An 18,336-nucleotide genomic window follows, 5' to 3' on the forward strand; every position below is an offset into this window, starting at 1 on the left:
AGCACGCCCAACAAATGGAAAAGAAATGAGTCAGTCGTAATCATGACAGATGTGAATGATGTAAAATGACTGATTGCAGAACATCCAAACGTGCGGTTGCACGCAAGCAGACACTTTAATGACGTGACATAATTAGGTAATAGGCAGAACACACACAAATGATTGACACTTCAATTAAAATACTGCAGACAGAAATTCTGCGGTAGACTTTATTAAGACTTCACTAATTTAAATCTAATATTCAACTCAAATTGTGTGTGTGTGTGTGTGTATGTCTTTCTGTGGGTGTGCAGACACATTTTTTTTTGTTCATTTGAAAACATCATTGTGCGGGTTAAGACTTGGTGTTAGGGTTCAGGCTAGAATTCGGTTTAGGGTAAGGGCTGGGGTTAGGTATTCAGCTGTGATTAAGGTTAGGATAGAGGTTAGGGAATGTATTGTGTCCTTACAAGTGATGTGAGACAAGAAGAGTGTGTGTGTTCTGATGACTCGGCAGATGTGACGAACCACTGAATGCAGCTGGTTACATGACCGTTAAAGCAGCGCAGCAGCGCACTAATTGACTGGCTCATCTCGCAGCCTACAAGGGGTCAAGGCATCACAGTGCCCACACACTGACTACACTGGACACACACACAGTCAAGTTTGCACAGCTATCCTTGTTAGGAGGTCCCCATGAGGACTACTGGTCCCAACAAGGTTGGTGTTTTTAGCCAGAAAAGGTCCAGGAAACAAAAGCATGTAAACACACACACGCATGTACATGCATGATTGCAGAACACTTCAAGTTCAAACACATGCAAAAAAGCCACATTATTTGCTAATACACATTGCAGTGTGTAGCTGTGAATCGAGGATTTCATTAAGTGTATTTTTTTTCTTTTTTTAAATGGATGGAAAAAATACTCAGAACTCAGAAAGTAAATAAGGGCAAAAGAAAAACACAGAGAATTTACATACATGGTGCAATGCGGAGACTGTTGAAATTATCAGCTTTAAGTTGGACAACACTAAAGTCTTTGATAGACTGAATAAAGGAGAAGGAGGAGAGAGGTCGGGAGAGGATAAAAGAGGAGCATGGAGGGGGGAATGGGGCTGTGTAAGATGAGCAATCCTCAGCCACATTAGAGCAGCTTAAAAACCAAATTAATCTTAAAGACCTGCGGAGGATAGTGCCCAGAGCCTAGAGAAGAGCTGCTGGGTCTGGCCCTCTCCGGCTGCCTGGCTGCAAGTACAAAGCTGCATGAGAAACAGATGTTGTGAACGCCTGACACCGGAACACCCTCACTGTGTGTGTGTGTGTGTGTGTGTGTGTGTGTGTGTGTGTGTGTGTGTGTGTGTGTGTGTGTGAGAGCGAGGGAGATAGAGACAATAAAATGTAGAAGGGTGAAGGGAAAAACACAGCAGATAATGTTTGAGAGCAGATGTTACTTTTGCCCTGTATGTTTCTCTATCTGATTTTCCCAGCTTAACCACAGACCAAATAACTATGGTTAAATCTGAAAAGATCTGAATTACAGTGGCTGTTTCTGCGACTGTTAGTTAAAGAAAATATCAGTCTCCTGAAAGTTATATGATATACCCCACCCTATAGCCATAAGTATGCTGGTATCAGATGTTTTATGAAAAACCCAGAATTTAGTTCAATATTTCAGATTTCAGTGCGTTGGCACTGAAATCTGGCAACATATGTCAGTCACAGTCCTCCAGTATGGATGTAAGTCCAGGGATACTGGGCTGCTATATCACAAACTAACAATATCAAATATTAATTGATCATGTCTGATACAAAATAAACAGAAGTTGGAAGTGATTTAGATTTCAGATTCAGAGCTTAAACCGAATCGTGGCTCAATTCCCTTGCTTCATTATAAATAATTAGTTTCGCAACATTACCAAGAAAAAGTAATGACTAACGCCAACACAGATGTCCACACACTGAAACCATCAGTTGGGAAACATTGTATAAGAGTGTTAAGTAACACTGAACTGTTTCTCTGTCTACACCTATCAGCTACAGTGCAGACAGATATTCTTCATTACTGCCTCACGCATCTGACATTATGCTGCTGTTGCTCTTCATATAAACTTTCTTACCTTTTCAATCTCTGCCTCACTCTACAAACAAATCTGCAAATGTGGAAAACCACTCAAACAATACTCTGCCATGAACACACAAATACAAACACTGACATACGTTGCCTGAGGTGAGGACACACAATGAGAATTGAGAACAATTTGCCCAACAAACACACACACACACACACACACACACACACACACACACACACACACACACACACACACACACACACACACCACTTTAAATTTATAGCCTCCTCCATCTCTGACCACACCTGCGCCCCGCAGAGTGCCACTGATTTCAAAAGCCAGGTCAGACAAATTGCTTGGCATCCTGAGCTGCTGCCATGTCTCTCGCCTGTTGATTGGTCTAGTGTGCTTGTGTGACATGCGTGGACTCAATGGGACGGCTGTGAGGCTGCTCTGATGCCAGGGCTGCTGAAAACCCGAGGAGTCTCTCCCTGCCAAAGCACCGTTCAACCAGAAAGGCTGATGAAGCCACAAAGTTGTACAGCCAAAGTTTACATAACCTATCAGCAAATGAAAAGATAGACTCAGCTGAAGCTTTTTATAATGTGCGAGATTGAGGTCAGAAGGAAAACTTCATCATGGACTATAGGACGAGGATGTTAATGTGAAAAGATCTGACGTTTCATCACATTTAAAGTCTCTTTATGCGCTTCAAGGCTTTCTGACTTGTCACAGTGAAAATCATTAGGGAAGTGTTAAATGGTGAGTTGCTGGGAGTGAATGAGCTAGTTTTCTATTGTGTGTACAGGCAGAGTGTGGGCTCGCAGTCATTACCTCCTGTGTAATATACCCACAGCTCTGAGTGAGTGGCTACAGCTGTGGCTTGGCTTGCTGCTCATGGATTTTCCTGTACCAGCCCTGGGTGATGGAGGGTGCAAGAACTCCGTAACCCCCACAGGGTCCTTCTCTTTGCAGCTTGTGTGTGCACGTATGCGAGTGTGTGTGTGTGTGTGAGCCGCAGCTGTGCGAACAGCTGTCTGTAGTAATATGCTTCCTCTGTGTGTGTGCACACACCCAAATAAGAGCTCTGACGGCACCTTTCAAAAAAAAAAGAAAGAAAAAAAAGTGCGTCCAAGTTATGAGAACCAGCGGCATTCTCATGGCTCTCATGGGGGCTCTTTAGTGAAACACAAGTGACTATCAAAAAAAGCTTCCAACAATTCCAACAATATTTTCCCTTTTTCCAGCCCTTCCATGGTGAAAAAGATGTCAGTCAAGCAATGATGATGAATTCAGGAGGGGATTTTGTGCGTGTTTGTGCAGTGCATGCCTCGCGTGCATATATTTACATGCATATGCATGCGTGTGTATGTAATCATTCCGTATTTATCCGTGAAATGAGACATGTAGGTTTTTAACAATGGGACTTGTTCGGATTTTGATGGATCTTCTGGAGCTTGATGAGATTTGGCTTTTCTACATAATGTGAGGCCATTATCCTTCGCCTCTCTTTGGATTTCATTGGCTTTTTATCCACGATCGTCACTCCTTTTGTGAACGGGGACAACTCAATCTGTGTACCAGCCTTTGTTGTCATTTGGTCGACAGATGCTTGCTATCTGAGTCACAAGTTTTCATAATTGTAATCCAGGCATATGGATCTAAAATCTCTATGGTTGAAGACCATTAAATGGCAGTTCTTGTACAGAACTTTGGTTCAGTTTCCTCCTGCACTTTACACAAATGCATGTCAATCAGTAATATAATCATCAATCTTTTATGATAGATCAATAACCACAGCAGGGAGAGGCCATCTCGAGAGAACATTAGATATTTTCAGTCTTAATTCAGTTCCCCATCAACAGAGAAGATTCACAGAGGAATGTCAGTCATGACCCAACTGGGGCACAGTGGATATGATGAAGCCTCCAATGGACATGTGGTTACGAAACAGCCTGTGGATGATAAAAATGAAGCAGCCTCTTGGGTGTTGCAGCTAAAAGGCTCCACAGCCAACCCTACTGGCTTTTACTATCGCTAAGAGCCCTAGCTTGTCAAAACTGATCGGGTTCATGCAGATGAGGACGTATTCTGATTCCCCACGGTGCTAAAGGACGGGCATGTGCGCCCTATATATATGTTCAAGCACACGTGTTTACATGTAATGAACCCTGTGCGTTGATATAACCGCTCTCGGCAGGACTGGGGCATGTACACAGGGACGATCAAAGTCATTTTTGCTATTCTTGCAATGCATAAACCATTTTGAACTGTGAGACTATCAACAAAATCAAAGCGAGGGGGCTGGAAACAGGCTTGTCAAACAGCGCGTGATGGAGAAATTAATTCTTTCTTTGCATATCTGAGGCTTACACCTCCTCTCTCAATCCCTCAACCCTCCATCTGACAAATCCAATTAGCATGACATGAACATTATATTATGCTTCTGTGTACAGACTACAACCAGCATCTTGGCAGGGATTGGGTAGGATGGGCACCAGAGACATGAGCCAGACAGACATGGAGGCCTGGCATAGAGGGTCTCCATTCGGCCTGTAACCTGGCTCAAACTGGAAGACCCAGTTCCTTGACAGGTTGGCAGTGCTAACTTTCCCCTACCCTCTGGTCTATCCCTGCTTCACATCTGTCTTCCAATACCAGCCCTCTCGCTTTTCACTTGCCACTTCATTGCCCTCCTTCTCCTACAGCCTTTAACCATTTTCATCTCACAGTCATCCAATATTTCCTCCTTTAGTTCGAATTTAATGTATCTTGTGTGAATTATTTTTGCACAGATGGACCTTTACAATATCCACAAATGAGGAACTATATTTAGAAGAGTACATGTTTGATTAACAGATTAAGTTTCTTGGGAGGGGAAAGGTCATAAATATTTGGCTATGGAAGATTATTGATTATTGTTTTGTGGGGGGGAAACAAGCCATTGTGACTTAAAAGACTTCACCAAATTGCAGTTTGAAAAACTATTCCTTCGTCTCTCCCATTGTTAAATCACCAAACACAATCATCAGAGTTAGTCAGACAGATAAAACGAAGCTTCAAACTTTTTTTCCCAAAGCAGCACGGAGAAAACATCGCGTGGAGGTGTCTGGCAAGCTGTCAGCTTGTGCAGTCTCCTGGCCCATGCCAGTGTAGAGATTTGCATTCGGCTCAAAGGAGGCCTGAAACATCAAAGCCTCTTTGAAGCACCACTTGATGCTGCACAATGGGACAGGTGAAGAAAAACAATGCAACACAGCAATGCTCTGAACTACTGTACCCAGAATGCACTGCTGCTCCCTAAAATAAAAGTGGGACACATCAGTGCCATGAAAGAAACAACAAAACCTCATGAAGTGCTTTAACAAAAGTAGAACAAAGGTTATTTTTCTACATTATTTCTCTCAGATATTTCTGTATTTCCGCTCTGAAGACTTTTGTATGATATTGTAAACGCTGGAGACAAATGACAGTGACAGTCAAAGCAAGGCGTTTGAATAAAATATGACAGGCTAAATAAAGAGCTGCAGGAATCTGTAGCATATAATTCAGAAACTGACATGTAATTACTGTCAAAATAGTTTCTGAGGGCAGCTGGGAAAAGAGACTACTTTACTTATATCTACTGTAAGAAATCAGATCTTCTCTTTTACATTTTTTGTACTTTTACTGGACACAGTGTCCAATTTCTGCTAAGTTAACACCATTATTTAAATTTTAAAATGAAATTCAGAGAACATATAATTTAATCATCTTAATTCACATACCCTATAGACTCTCATAAATCTGAACCTAAGACTTCAAACTTTCAATCACCTGAAAGTAGATTAAAAAATGTGCCAAGAGATGTACCATTCTATCACTGACATTATCATGAAAGTAAAATTCAGAACAGCAACCAATTTAAGTCTAAAGCAAGTTTCGACACTTTAGTATTTTTAATGAGTTGCAATGAAATGTCACGCACTGACACAACCTTTATTCCCAAGGGACTCATTATATATGCTCTGCATGTCAAAACTGCCTGTGATCTACACGTCTTTAACAAGACTATGGATTACGACTCATGATGCTTGACTTTTTCCTTTGACTGTTAATACCAAAGGCCGTCTGAGCACCAGCCCAGAACCCGACGTGACACTTATACTCATACATGCTACTCATGCATGCGCTCCTATTGTCCAGTTGTCCATGTTGCCTAGAAGTACCCCCTTAATGTCTAGTCCAGTCTAATAGCTACTCAAAAATACTCACACAGACACGCACAAACACGGGGTAATCTCAGTTCTTGTTAGATATGATTATGCCCAATGATGCCTGCTGGGTGCTGTTGTTTGCGTGTTTGAAAGCTATAATAGATGCTCAGATTGCCATTGTTTGGACCATATTCTCTGAGGCCAATTCTGTAAACATACCCTAACAGGCAGCAAAATTCAACCACTGATTGACCTTGAAGTGAAATGTCAAGTTAGGACACAGAGAATATTACTCATTCAAAGATGTACAAAACTGAACGCCTACCGCTGCTGTTTTATATTAAGGGAAAAAGTTGCACCGCTTTCAGGTAAAGAGGAGCTGAATAAGGAATATGAACACCAAACACTAGGTGAATAAACTCTGAATAAACTTTGCAGCCTCTCCATAACTCAAACCCTGACAGTGAAACGATAAAGATATTCAGTAGCAACATTTCATCATTCATTTTCAAGTTGATGTTGAACTCACAGGCCTGGACTTCTTATCCACCCACTAATGTGACTTTGGCTGGTATGGTAATGGGCTTGGTTCACTTGAAATAAAGAATAATCACAAACTATTCCTGTGCAGGTCATCATGATGTGACACTTTGAGCTTTCACAAGCATCACTCACCGTTTCTGCAAGTAAAGACACACATACAGCCTCTCTATCCGTCTCTTTCCTTCGGTCTCCATCTCTTTCTTTCAGGATCTAATCCTCTCCACTAAGGCTCTCATGTAGAAAAACCATTCTGCATTTCATAGCAATCAAACCAGGTTCCCGAGCAATTACTTCTGATTGCAGCCCAATTGGCCTGGACACTGTTTATCCCTGTTGGCATGGGGAATCCATTGGGCAAAACTAACCGACAGCTGAGAGGGAGGGCATTTCTTTTTCATGTGCAACGCGTCTTTGCCAGCATATATGCCTCCCCAAAGACGTCCTCATGATGGCTCAGTGCTCATTTTAATTAACACATAAGCCTGTTGATGTTAATTAAAAAGCAAACAGACGATTCCCCATCAGAAAAAGATCACACAGAGGGGAGAGCTGTGTATCTGAACACACCAAAAGATGCAGCGGCAGTGCTTGGCACTAATTCAGATGAGATTTTGTGTAGCCCTCTTGAAACATATGCATTACAAGTGGGCACATCAAACCTAGTGTATCAAACAGATTTTTGATGTTAGTTATTTAAGGGGGGAAATGTGTTTAAAGCCTAGAAACTGCTATTAGATTAGATAATATCTGTAATACCCAGAGGAAGTGGCGAAGGCTAATATATAAATGTAGTTTATCTGTGCTATCATGCAGTCAGTTGCTGTGCTACTTACTTCATGGGCTTGAAAAGTGCTTGTCCATAGTTCTGGAAAGTCATGATGAGCTTCAGCTGGGTGCCTCCTGATTTCATGGCTGGGAAGAAAACAATCGAGATGTCAGACCACAGTCTAAACCATCTGAAGCATAAACACACACTACTCGTACGCACATAAACACATAAGCATAAACACACAAATACACCCGCACATATGCACAGCTGTTCCCTTATTTGCCAATTTGGAGAACGCAATTTTGCATGAATGCATAATAGAGCTATCACATCTGCTGACCAATTTGCCAGGCACTGTACAATCAAAGTGCAACTGTGGCATGAAAAGCATCTGCTGACTACTAATATATGGCTGGTTCTGGATTTGATGGAGGGATGAATGTGGAAATGGACCATTTTTTTTCTGAGTGTGTAACAGATTGACTCTGACTGTGAGACAGACCAAAAATCCACAGTGGATGAGTGACAGTCCCCTCACTTTCAGTCAGTCCAGTCCAGTCCAGTGAAACTACAACTCAGCAGTGTCCTATCAGAGAGCATTTGTTGTATGACTTAATACTTTGCTTCAGAGATGAAAATCCTCTTGCATCACAAGATGAGGAATATTAGTTTCCTGAAAATCGAAAATCTATACATGCACATCCACCACAACAGACCTGACCAGTCTCTGTAAGCCTCCATGCATTGTATATGTTGTCAGCAATTCCTCATGCATGTTACACGCTCTACGACCACTTCCCGTCTCACTCCCACAAACTGACCACTACCCAGGGAGAGGGGCCGGGGGCGCACGTCTCCGACTATCACTCATGTCCATGCTGTCTCCAAGAGATTGAGGGAGCCTCGCTGTGAGCTTCCCGCCTTCGTCCAACTCAAACAAAGAGACCGCAAGGCCTGTCTAAATGCCTTGTGTTTCTGTCATAATGGACAGGATTTTGGGGGGATTTGTCCATTTATTACAGCGCATTAACTTGAGCATATTACACAACACAGCGCTTCTGCCTAACCCCAATATCAACATAAGCCCCCTGCAGTGGACCCACTTACTGACTGGCTTCCTGGCTGAGGAGCTGGCTGCTCGCTACCCCCTACACAGAGCTGTCTTTAGTGTTTATTGACTCTCTTGCCGTTTCTCTCAGAGCTCTCTCGGTTTGTTTCTGTTTTTTCTTCTTTTTTGTTTGTATATGTCATCCTTTTACTCGTATTCTCTCTGTTATGCTCTGTCTGTCTCACTTAATCTTACTCACCGCTGGCAAGCCTCCCCATTTACTATGACTCATTTTCAAAAGCTTTTGAATTTTACATACACTGTTGCACAAAGTACAACCTACATAACCTCAGGTCAGTTGCTTTTCTTTACGACAGAGGATGGATGCTGAGTGAAATCAAAGCCAAAGAATATACTTAGAGTATTAGGCCTACACATGCGTCAGATTTGCTGAAGCCAGGTCAAGTGGCTAGTGCCCCAGAGTAATCTTTAAACTTGGTTTAGCTATACATCAAGCCAAAAACCTTTGAGAGATTGCAAATGACTGAACTATGTTTTAATGCTGTGACCTTGAACCCATAAGCCACAATCCTTGAGGAGCTGACCTCAATTCACTCTTCGGTGCCGGCCGCTGATAAAATTTTGCTTCTAATCGAAAACTACAAAAGGTAATCCCCCTGTGGAAAACCCAGGCAAAGCTCAGCTGATTGTTTCTCTGGATTGTATCTGCGCTGACATGCAACCACACATGAACAACAGTGAACTTCAACAAGACATTCTTTTGATTCTCTTAAAGGCCATCTGTCTCAGTATCTGTGAGTGAATGTATGTTTTCCTGTTCCTCTAACCATCTATCTCTTGCTCTGTTTCTCCACAATTGAATCAATGTCCCTGTCTTTGCCTCTGCGCCTTCATGTTCTCTGGTCTTTCAGAAAGCTCCAGGCCTCACCCACCAACATCAGATTCCCCTCCTGTGTTGTGATGATAAATCCATCCTGCTCTCACCTGTGCCACCTCATGGTACTGTGCGTATGATTTATGAGTCCAGCTGAAGACTGAACAAAAGGCCACAGTCTGCCCCAACAGAGAGATAGACACAGAGGAGGGAAGAGATGGAGGGAGAGGGGAGCGCTATTGCAGAGAAAATGCTGAACAGGGAAACTTTCTAACGCTGCCTCTGTTTTGTAATTTCACTGAGACAGATAAGTGGCAAGTGTGTGCACCAATTATGGGGCACAAAAGCTGTAACGCATGCTTCCAGGCACACACACAAAACACTGGGTTTTCTTTTCTGCAGACAGACACTGTTTTTATAGGTGTGTCTGGGCACAGACTGATGGTTTATATACTACAAACAGAAGGGGACAGAAAATACATACAAACTACTAAAGTGCAGGCTGAGATGTGTAGCATGAATGGTTGTGAGCTGCCTGTGAAAGATATAGGGACTAATAATGCGACACCTGATACGGAGAATCAACATGCACTTTCTCAAAGAGACAAACACCCTTTCTCAAAGATTTGGCCAAGATGGTATCAATATAATGACCAGTTAAAAACTAAAATAAAGTACATTTATAGTGTATCATTTATGGAAAAAAAAAACCCAATGGAGAATAATACAGATAAGTCTCATACTATAGCTATCTTTTACAAAGCACAGACCATAGTCAAATAACTTGCAAAGAAGGCTCATTTTTAATGGCAGTTTTGCACCGTGACATATTTTTACTTTGCCCACTTTCTGCAGCTACAGTGTAATGTCTTAATGCCTGAGTTCTCTCAGTTCTGAAAGAAATTTGCACCGATTTCACGGCTGGTTTAAAAGCAAAGTATCTCCAAACGACAGACAGTAATGGATGTTTAGGAATGAAAGCAATGTTTAGACATCCAGACTTGGAAGAGGCAAATTCTTTTCAAATGTCCTTTCCCTTTATTTTCGCCATTAAATTTATGTGAAAATGTTTAAGTAGCAATGTAAAGTTTTAGTGATCGTTCTCTTCTTTCTTTTAGGGGATTTAAACACTTTAAAGCTATTGAATGAATTTCAACAGAAACAAAACTTCAAAGTATATCATTACAAGCAAGTCATTTAGCAGCACTGACACATTTTAACCAACATGCTGGCACATAGACGCAATGTTCTCTGACACGCCCACATTATTTGATAAACATAGATTGCTAGGATCTATATAAATCCCAGATGAACACAGATTTAGGACCAGATGTGTATGACTGTGGACACCTTCTCACACATAGTCATATGATACACAGAAGAACACTCATATGGTGATTCATGGTGCACTCAGACAAGTCATATCTCACACTAGGGTTTAACCAGTGTGAGTTTCTAAAGACTGATACTGTCTTTTTAATAATAAAAGTACAAATACTCCTTATTGTATTTATCCTGCAAATGGATACTAAAATTTTAGGCTGACCCACATACTGTATTAATTAAATTAATTTATCTGAGTTACCAGTTGGACTGTTGTTGCAGATGTAAAGAACAAACCTCCGTCACATTAATGCTGAACAACACACATCAACATCTAATAGGTAACAAATAACCAATACTGGTCCTTGGCCTGATACTTAGGATAACCTGTGTACATTTAACATACATCCTACCATCACCTACACTCTACACACACGCACACACACCTACGTAGCTCTCCCTGACTGACTCACCCACGCTAGTGATCCTTTGTGTGACCAGGTCCTTCAGCAGGGCGTCCAGCACAGGACTGTGTCTGGCGTACAGCTCATAGCGGTTGATCCCTATGTGGAAACGTAACCAATTGGGGTACGATTCCGCCGTCACCTCTCCCGTTGGAGAGAACTCCTCCTCCTCAACGTTCCCTTCCTCATTGTGCCTGAAAATGAGGAGAGGAGAGGAGAGGTGGTTTAACAAGAAGTTGTGGTGCAAGCAGATTCTTGTTAAGATTATTTTTAGATGGTTGTAATAGATGGTTACAGTATTTGTTGCACTCTCTTAATATAGACTATCAGACTCAAGTGATGCTGAAGAAACTGGAACAGAACACTCCTTCTTAGTAACACAGATGTTACTAATGTTGATGAATATAGGCTTAAAATGCAGCTTGACTGACTATGGATAATCCAAGTATACGGAAAAATCCATCAGGATGATAACTCATAAAATGTGTGCCCTCATGAACAGGATGGCATGACAATAGGAGAGATGGGTGGATGCAGCGAATGGATGAGTGGACATTACACTGGAGGCAGAAGAGAGACAGAAACTGACAGGATGGATGGAAGGACCTGCTGCTTGATGATATTTAAACAGATAGACAGATAGACACCAACAGAGACAGACAGACAGACAGACAGACAGACAGATAGATAGATAGGTAGAAAAACTGATGGAACTTCTTACTTAAATACCCTCAAGCTTCTCATCACAAATCACATTCTGGCTGTTCACTGTCTCACTTGTAACCCCAGAAGTTTACCCGATTCCCATCATCTTACCATCCTTGGTTCCCTGTTGCTCTCGGATAAAACCTGATGTCAGTGTTGACGTTAAACAAAGTGTCATCGTCCGTGAGGGGAGGAAGGTCAACCTTGTATAAGGGATGCTCAAACAGAGCAGACAGTCGTGAGACACCGTGGGCAGGGACGGTCCGACCCCCACTCGCGTCTCCGATAAGCGGCTTGTGGTTCTCGGCTTTCCCCGCCAACGGTCTCATCCGCCTGAAGGAATCCGCTCTCTCCCCGGTTGCTGTGAGCTTTTCCAGGGAATGGGACGTGAGGTTGGAGCTCGGCTCGTTGCTGAAATCCTGCAGGATTCTCAGCGTGTGCTTGTTAGGCCAGCCCGCTTCCGCCGCCGACCTGGCACGCTGCTTCCCCCAGCCCTGCGATTCACCGCCCGGGTGATGAGCGCACTGACAGCCGCCGTCCCCGCTGTCCGCTCCCGCCGCCCGCTTCTCTAGTTTTGGTAACAAGTCTATCATGATGTGCATGGTGCACGCTACCAAAAACACCATGAGTATCAACACTCTGAATTTACGAAACAATATCATCTTGATCATTTTATTTCTCTTTACACTGACTAAGCTTTAAGCGCAGCGCACCTTACGGCACCGACATTTATGTCCAACAGTGTTATTCGATGACAAAGCAGCAGTGTTGGTTTGAGGATTTACTATGATCATTGCACACATTATGCGTGTCAGCCTATGTTAAGAACTCCATGATGCGCCCAGTCTTTATTGTTTACAATAGTCCCAATTCTTCCCACACAGGTGGACACCCTGACACATTGTGAGCACCGGACACTTCACTGGCAGCGGCTCAAAAAGTGCTCCTCATTCATTGCGTTGCTGAATAGGATACAGTGTCAGGAGGACGGACCACTAAATAAATCGTTAAGAAAAGGTAACAGGAGGGAGAGAGAGAGGGAGGAGGGGGGAGTCCTGTTAAAAAGCACCGAAATTCGTCCTCAAACCTGCTTCCTTGTGTTGCTGCCAGCACGGAGTTACATATCAAATGTGTCTCTTTTGGTGGTGGGGGAAAAAGTAACCAGAGATATTGATACAGTCCATAAAAACACAGCCTCCCTTGTAGCCGATTTGGGATAATTTTTTAATCAAAAAAATAAAAAGAATAGGAAGAAAATCCACGAAGATAACAGGTGATCCGTGGCAAAGATGCTTGGATGCTGTCCCGCGTCCTGACAAGAGCCGCTGCTGTCTGCAAGCCTCGCTGAAGTCAAATCAGGGACCGGCTGGCAGGTGCACGGATCCTGTTTGTCATTTGTCCTCTTAACACTGCCTTGTCTTCTTTCCAAGTGTTCATCCAGGGTGGGTGTGTTAAATATTATGATCGGAGCCCTCTGAGCCCAGCCTCGGTGGCGTCATGAGGAAGAGATTGGCTGCGTCTGCACGTACAAGTAGCACTAGTGACATGAAAGGCGAGCTTCAGGGAGGAAAAGCTGTGGACTGGAACCATTTGAGGTTGCAACTCTTCTGAAGGCAGCCAGGGGGCGTTGGCACAACCTGAAACACTATGCTGCAGATATATGATCTAAGAGACCGTGTGTGCATACCCTACCTATGTACGAATTCGTCAAAGTGCAAAATAAGCCTTTAGTTCTCTGAGTGGACTCTGGGGGCCTCGAGGGCTCCTTGAGGACGAGTCTAGGGGTCAATAGCAAAATGAGGAATCGCTGATGCACTCACTGTCATGTTCATGACAGGTTTACTGAATTACAGGTGACTGTATTGTACTTTGTTTTTAACAGTAGTTTGTTTCAGCAACAACTGTATAACACTACAGCAATTAAATACACAAATAATTTAAAAATAATGTTGACAATAAGCCAGGAAAAAAAAACAAACAAAGCTAAAACTGAGTTTGGAAACTGTGTTGATGGCCAACTGAATATAAGCCCAACACCAAACCATCTTCTACTGTAGCTCATTATGGCTGTCAAAAATCAGGATTAGTTTAATTAAGTTACATTTGAGCCAAAAACACTTTAACAACCCCGGAAGACATAAATTGAGTCAAACAAGTTTACAAATGCAAATAGAAAGAAACAATTTTACACACATATGTGAAAGAAAAGAGATGAATACACAATGGTTAATGGAAGTCGCCAGTCAGTACCCAGTTATAATATCCAACACCACAAATGTGTCATGGGGGCAAGGACTTGGACCCAAACAATGTCCACAAAATGTCCACAAAAGAGTTCTAAACATAACAAAAAGGATTCAGAAAAAAAGCCCCCTTAGGGACTAGTCATGACACAAATGCACATTATGTCAAACTGTGCAAAAGTACAAGAGCATTTATCAGTCTGTTCATGTGGTAAACTGACCATTTACTGCATATAGATTCATAAATGCACCTACCTTTGTGCCTTTTGACATAATGTGCCCTTTTCATATATTGTGCTTTTGACAAGTAGATACTTGACTTCCTATATCAGCCACCCATACAATTGGCCTGTCTGTGCTTGTTTGGAGGGAGCGCCAGTCTGCTATTTTATTTGGTGAGTTGTTGAAAGCCGTGAGCATTGTAAGAAAACATATATACAATCTATGTGAAGCCTAGAAAACCATAATATGAAAAATATGTTTTAAAATATATCTGGATACATTTAAATGCAAATACAGACTAATTGTTTCAGATGGACACTGATCTATAATGTGGTGCTGACCATACATACTCCATTGTATTCAATGTGCGTGTGTCTTTAATCTTAAAAGTTTAGCCAATTTCATGGCTCATTCTGTGCTGCCCCCTTAAACTTTATTTTAGACATTTACAGTTTTCAAAACTTGATCAATATAATTCCAATCAAAAGGTTCCTAATCAGGTTATTTATCGTCCACAAACATTAATCCTCTTCCTCGGATGTTTTGCAGTCAAAACACACCTACCTGCCTTCTCAGAAGCTATTTCCTCTATTTACTGATAAAGTGCAACAAACCTTTCATTTAAACTGCAGGGGGACAAAACACTCGCAGCAATTACTGCGGTTGGCACTTATAGCTGGACTGGACTAGATTTCTCCGAGACTTCACAGGATTAAATGAAAAGCATTTTAAGTGCCGTGGAGTTCATTTAAGCTGCGATTGTAGGCCTTTTTACTGCCAGACAAAAATACACAAAGTACAGAAAGTCTCTTTAGCCATTTTGTCACAATGCAGACAGGATATAGGATAGGAAGCAAGAAATATAGAAATGATGCACATTCCTTTTATGTGTGTGTGTGTGTGTGTGTGTGTGATACACAAGGCTCACCAAGTGGGTTTGATTTGAAGAGCTTCACTTGGCTTCTGCCCCTCCTCCCAGGGGCACTGAGTTGATGCTGAGTTCATGCCACTGCCAGATTTGTGCATCTAAATTAAACAGGATCTTAAAGCTAACAAGCAAACAAATTGTTCTCCCAAAGGCGAGCCTGCTGTCCCAATTCATCTTGCGCTCCAAACAAAACAAATTGGCACGTGCAGACACGTCAGAATCCACTGATACTAAAAAGGTATTCATGAATTATATAATTAGCTTCAGTTCAAAGAGTAAAACTTAGCCACATTTGAGAAATTTTGTACATTTGATTGTGGGAGCAGTCTGAGCCTGTGAGCATGCTACAGTTGATTTTGGCACACAACATCAAAGTATATTGCCAGTGAGCACAGACCTAATCTACTGTATATCAGCTGTTGAGGCAATATTTGTGATTGTTCACTAGAAGCAAATTCAGTTGTCTGCTCTCAAAACCTTGGATTTTACCCACTCAACTAGAACTTAATGTTAAAAAAATTAATTTACTGGAAAAAAGGTTAAACTACACCTATTTTTTTTGCAAACGGTGACCGTCAGAAAAAGAAAAAAGAAATATGTTCATTATGAAGAAATTATATAATTCATGCTCTCGGCAACAAAGCAATTAAGAGCACTTGTGGAAAGGGAAATTGAGAGATTCAGACTGGATGCCATTTGCATCTAAATTGTGGACTTATAATGTCAAGAAGGTAACAAAAAAGTAATATGCATCCAATTTGTCCAAAGGACCCAAAGAAAGCAACAGAAATGATGTGTCTCCTTGGCTTTGGATTCACACTGAGGAGCCAAATTTGTATCATTTTCAGTGAAATTATCTCAGTATAGCTGAGAAATGTTTAAAGGTAAAACTGCTCCAAAATTAGTTGTAAGTGTTTTCACATTTTATAAAGCACCAGGAGGGAAATGAAAATACCATGTTGGTCTTTTTACATCCAGCATGGCTGCTCTGTATGGGTTCCAATTAATTTTACCGTTCAATTCTTAAGTCACTTTCTGGTATTAAATTAATTGTTTTAGCAGAACTGGAGCAACAATGTGCACACATTGTTGCCAGATGTGCTGCTGCAGAGATCATCTGACAGTTATCTGACACACTAACAAGTCACAAGATGCTGCAAAAGAATAAACACACTTTGATGTTTTTGTCTTTGAAGTATCTATGCTATGTTTTTTTTTTCCATGGAAAATAATCAACAAGTGACATATAAACATGTTTGATCAACACATCTGGCCCATTGTAGCATTAGCCTTCACAGATAACTGATTGTAGAAAAGATGATAAACCGTCACTACAGCAATAATCCATTAATGTGCTTCTGAGAAAAAAATGATATGACCTGTTTTGTGGTCAGTAATAATTAATTAATGTATTTTGAAGCAAATCATATTATATTTTCAACTCAAGAAAATGATGGCCTAGTGCTTTAAGGTTATACAGACTCTATTTCTTCCAGGGCATTGTTCCCAGGGCAATTTCTCTGCATCAATTTTTTTTGCAAGAGTTTGGAAACCTTTGACCCAAGGAAGGAGCAGTGACGAATGAGGGAGTAGTTCAGCTACAGGGGGACCCAAAGTCAGTCATTCTCCATCTCAGAGCTGAACCTGGTCTTATACCATTTTGATTAGTCTTGGGTATTAGAGAATGATTCACTTTGTGTTTAAAATAAGATGGGAAGGGAGGAGAGGGAGAAACAGATGAGTTCAAACTAAGGATAAATAAATCAGCGCTCACTCTGGATTCTGGTCTGGTTTGGCCCATCGGATTCCGCTGAGGAATATCTTTGTGTCTGTCTGCGCGTCTGAATGTTTGACCCTTGTGCTCATCTGTTCCTCAGGTTGGAAGCAGACTTTGCAAAGTTCAACTTGAACTTCCAGACCACCTCACCAATGTCAAACTAGTCTGCAAGAATCAAGGTTATAGCACAGCACAGACGGGTAACTTTAGCACCTGATTAGGGCAAAACTTATTTCCGAATCCAATTAATTAAACATTCACAATATCTCTCTGGGGAGCAATATTAAAAATATATATATATCTGTTTTTATCACTGTGTTCCGTAAAAGGCCATAAGCTCAGTCATATCAAGCCCTGTTAGGCAGTTTTATGAGCCTGATGATTTGTTAACAGCTAACTTCAATCTGAGGGATAAATGGCTGTGCAAATGTCACAAATATAGAGGTTATAATTGGAGAGTAATGTGACCGAGTAATAGCAATAAAAATGGTGTTTTGACAAATGGCTTGTCATTGGGCAATGCTGGCATGTTAAAAGAAGAAGAGGGTGTGGCTGTGCGAGTCATGGACAGAGAAGGAGAGAGAGAGAGAACGAGTGTGAGGGAGGGAGGGTGTTGTGTAAAAGTTATTCACTTGACTGAGAACAAGCTGAAAATGGACTTCTTTGGGGACTTGTGAGGGACATTGTGTGAAAAGGGTCCATCACTGACTGTAGGTGTCTGTACTTTAAGCTGAAAAAAAAAATCCACCTACTAACTCAGTGAAATTTGCTTTTGCTCAGACCCAGTTTTAATCAGAACTATTTTCTCCCACTCTCCTTTTTCCCCTTAAATTGACTTGTTTTCCTTCATGTTGCAACAGTAGAATTAGTCGTAGTGTGTGTGTGCGTGTGTGTGTGTGCGGTGATTGAAATTTGTGCCTTTAAATTTGACATCATTACATGCTTTCAGTTTCAATTACTTTACAGTAGTGTCAAATGGAATATGCTGAAAACAATGTTTCAGGCTATATGCTTTCTAATGTGTAATATGAATTTCAATATAAAGCATCACTCTGGCACATGGACTGTATTAGTCTTTCATTTGGACTCTCGGCCAATCACAGCATGACACAGAATTAGAATAATGAGTCTACTGGCGTCACGCACAGCGGTACAGTGGTCCCGCTGTGTA

General features: G+C 41.6%; 1 protein-coding gene across 1 annotated transcript in view; it reads right to left on the reverse strand.

Moving 5' to 3' along the window:
• The window catches only part of fam20ca (FAM20C golgi associated secretory pathway kinase a), a 34,298-nt gene extending 20,894 nt beyond the window's left edge, over positions 1-13,404 (reverse strand). The window contains exons 1-3 of the mRNA XM_041062866.1: positions 12,107-13,404; positions 11,300-11,484; positions 7,625-7,703 (exon numbers count right to left, since the gene is read on the reverse strand). Coding sequence (XP_040918800.1) covers positions 7,625-7,703; positions 11,300-11,484; positions 12,107-12,666 — 824 coding nt within the window. The 5' untranslated portion in view covers positions 12,667-13,404. The remainder of the gene's footprint in view (positions 1-7,624; positions 7,704-11,299; positions 11,485-12,106) is intronic.
• Between the last annotated feature and the right edge of the window lie 4,932 nt (positions 13,405-18,336).

The sequence above is a fragment of the Toxotes jaculatrix genome, chromosome 18 (genome assembly GCF_017976425.1).
Source record: "Toxotes jaculatrix isolate fToxJac2 chromosome 18, fToxJac2.pri, whole genome shotgun sequence".
Classification (NCBI taxonomy): domain Eukaryota; kingdom Metazoa; phylum Chordata; class Actinopteri; family Toxotidae; genus Toxotes; species Toxotes jaculatrix.